Below are 3,207 nucleotides of genomic sequence, written 5' to 3'. Positions count from 1 at the left end.
GCAGTATAGACAAACCTCTGGCTTCACACTGTAACTACTGTTTGTGTGTGTCTTTAAATTTCCTTGAGTTTAGAAAAATCCCCATCTAATGTTGGAATCATTCCAAGGGGGACGTTGACCTATTTCAAAATTTATGCAGCATTTCTCTTGAATATGATAATCGTGATTTTGCATACAAACATAGATAATTCTCTGTTTAACACAACAGTGACAACACTGTTGTAACAATGACCGAACAAGAACAAAGGCCTGGAAAAATGCTTTGGACCCTTTCATTCGTTTTAATTCTTCCGTATAACAAGAAAGGCAATGCGTGCACATGCACAAAGGAACACACAAATACAACATGCGCACACTGATGCACACACCCATACACACATGCCCGCGGACATGAACACAACACACGCCTTTCATACTGCAGCTAAAATGGGTATTAGACAATTTAGGCCTGACATGTTGCAGCGATGATAGCTCTACTGCCACGCAAAGGTGTCCCTGCCATTCTCAGCGGCCTCTTCCTCCACCTTGATGTCATGATGAGTCGACAACATCATTATTCATCACATCACCACTGAAACACGTATAGTGCAGCACTATATCACTCCCATATTGATATGTTGGTTATAGTAGTATATTCAATGTACTGTATGAGAACATTATTTCATATAAACACGTCCACAGTTTCATATATCACTTTTATATTCACATGTCCACTTTATCACTAGATCACCGTCATATCGACACCCACTATATTAGTACATCACTTTCTTTTGTCACAAATCCACTGTGTCATAGAAAAAGAAAAAAAAATTTTTTTTCAGCTGATATGTGTGCGCTGGGTTGTTGAAGTTGTTGTCATACACATCAGTACAGATCATTTTCAGATCATTTTCATATTGACCCGTCTTGGGCCGCTTGTTTCACTCACATCAGCTGCTGCCCCGTTAGATTTTCGAGGGACATATTCAATGTCAAAGTTGCTCTTATGACGTCCTTTTCCTCGGCTCCAGGCGAACAGAAGCAGGAAACAGAATATGACCACACCTAGGAAGGACAGGCAGCCCATGGCTGTAGATATAATAATAGTCTTAATGTCTATGGGGACTGTCATGTTGTACAGTACTGTCCCGTTCCCCCATGTGCTGTTAGTGTCTATCAGATAGTTTGAGGTCTTGTTGCTATAGTGAGATCTCTCTCCAATGCCCAAGCTCTTCACAGCTAGAGAGGCTGACAGGCTAGCATTGCCAGCTGGGTTACTGGCAATACACAAGTACACCCCGCTGTCATGGAGTTCTGCTGCCTTGATCTCCAGGGTACCATCTGGTTGGACTTCCACCCTTCCACTGCTCTTGGCTGTGATGTAGCGCCTATGAGGTGTAATCCAGACCACAGACGGTCGTGGCGCTCCCTCTGCCATGCAGCTCAAGCGGGCAGGTTGGCCCTCATCAGCCATCAGCAGCTGTGTCGTGTTGGGTCCAATTCGTGGCTTAGTGCAGGTCATATACCTGGACACCAGAGGCTCCCTGAGGTCACGGAGAGTTTTCCCCAGGAGGTGCTCGGGGGCACTGCATTCAGGCTGGGCATCCAGAATCTGCAAGGATGACGGCTTGTGGCTACTGAGCAGCCAAAGCAATCTGCAGTCACACACAAGTGGATTTCCTCCCAGACAAAGCCTCTGGAGGCTGTCTGGTGAGGCAAAGACACCCCTCTCCAGAGAGTCCAGTCGGTTCCGTGACACATCCAGAAGCTGCAAAGATCTGAGGCCCACAAATGCAAAGGGCTCAATAGAAACCAGCTGAGCCCCTTGTAGGCGAAGCTCCAGCAGGTGTGGGAGTTGACCCAGCTCTCCCTGATGGATGTGCTGGATTCGGCAGTAGGACAAGTTGAGATGTGTGAGGTAGGGCAAGTTGCGCAGCACCGCGCCCGGGAAGGCAGACACATTAGTGTTGGTAATGAACAACATTGTGAGGTTGAGTCCGTGCAGTGAGAGGGGAGGCAGTGTGTCCAACCAGGGCCAGTAATCAATCTCCAGTCGACGGAGATGAGATAACCTCTTAAAGGAGAAAGGCTTAAGAAAACTAATACTCAGGTAGCGCATGCGCAATTCAACCAGACTGTGCAGATGTGCCAGGGCATCAGTAGGGACCACTGTCAGATTGGACCGTTCCAGGGTCAGCGTCTGGAGACATAGCAATCCTGTAAAAGCCCGCTGTGAGATGAAAACTAGTTCATTATCACCCACTTCCAGGGATGTCAGCCTGCGCAGATCTTGAAAGGCATGATCCAGGAGGACCACTAGTCGGTTGTGGCTGAGGTCAAGGAGGGTGAGGTTGGTCAGGCCTGAAAGCACACCAGCAGGGACCAGCTGAAGCAAGTTACTGCGGAAGTTGAGCGAGCGGAGGGCAAGTTGAGAGCGAAACGAGCCCGGCTCCACCACGCTGATCAAGTTGTCGCTGAGATCCAGGTCCTCCAGCTGCTGGAACGAAGAGAAGTTGTCTGGTGTGATGATGCGCAGCTTGTTCTTACTGAGGTCCAGCACACGCGTCTCGATCGGGATGCCTTCAGGGATGGTGGGCAGGCGCTTGCGGTGGCAACTGACCGACTTGCTCTGAGCAGAACACTCACATCGGGCGGGGCAGCTGAGAACTGAGCTGGCCAGGAGAAGCAGCAATGCCCCGCCCAGGAAGAGGTGGCAGTGGTGCGGGGCTGGGTGTCGCATGTCTCTTTTACCCATGTTGCCCTCTGTCATGGCACAGCTTCTTGTCCATACAGAGCACCATCACGAACAAGCCCTGCAAGACAAAATAAGTGAATGAAAAATCTGTTTGAGTACGTTGCATTGTTTCCACGTCCCACTGGCCCCTGCTTGCCCCCTGCTTGCCCCCAGCCTCATTCATTTTTCAACCCTGTACACTTCAAGTCTACTTTTACTCCCAAGTCTTTTCTCCCTTAATGAACTGCCCGTTTTTCTGGCACGGAGGATATAATGGAATTAAACTAAGTGGGAGCAAGACACAGCAAGAGATATACCAGCAGCAGATAAAATACGAATGCTCATCGCTGTGTTACACAAAAGGTTGCGGGCTAACTGGAGATATTTTCTAAGAATGGAAGATTTTTGGGGACAAATGATCCTTGTTAGAGTGCAACAAGGCCTAACATGGATGTGGATTTGTTGTGCCTGCGCCTGTGTGCTGGTGTGTACAA

At 48.6% G+C, this 3,207-nt stretch overlaps 1 protein-coding gene across 1 annotated transcript; it reads right to left on the bottom strand.

Annotated features, from left to right (window-relative positions):
• Positions 1-880: 880 nt before the first annotated feature.
• lingo2b (leucine rich repeat and Ig domain containing 2b) lies at positions 881-2,749 on the bottom strand. Its single transcript, XM_029494066.1, has one exon. The coding sequence runs from the start codon at positions 2,747-2,749 to the stop codon at positions 881-883; it is 1,869 nt and encodes a 622-aa protein (XP_029349926.1).
• Between the last annotated feature and the right edge of the window lie 458 nt (positions 2,750-3,207).

The sequence above is a fragment of the Echeneis naucrates genome, chromosome 22, assembly GCF_900963305.1.
Source record: "Echeneis naucrates chromosome 22, fEcheNa1.1, whole genome shotgun sequence".
Classification (NCBI taxonomy): domain Eukaryota; kingdom Metazoa; phylum Chordata; class Actinopteri; order Carangiformes; family Echeneidae; genus Echeneis; species Echeneis naucrates.
This window is presented reverse-complemented; position numbering and strand designations above follow the sequence as displayed.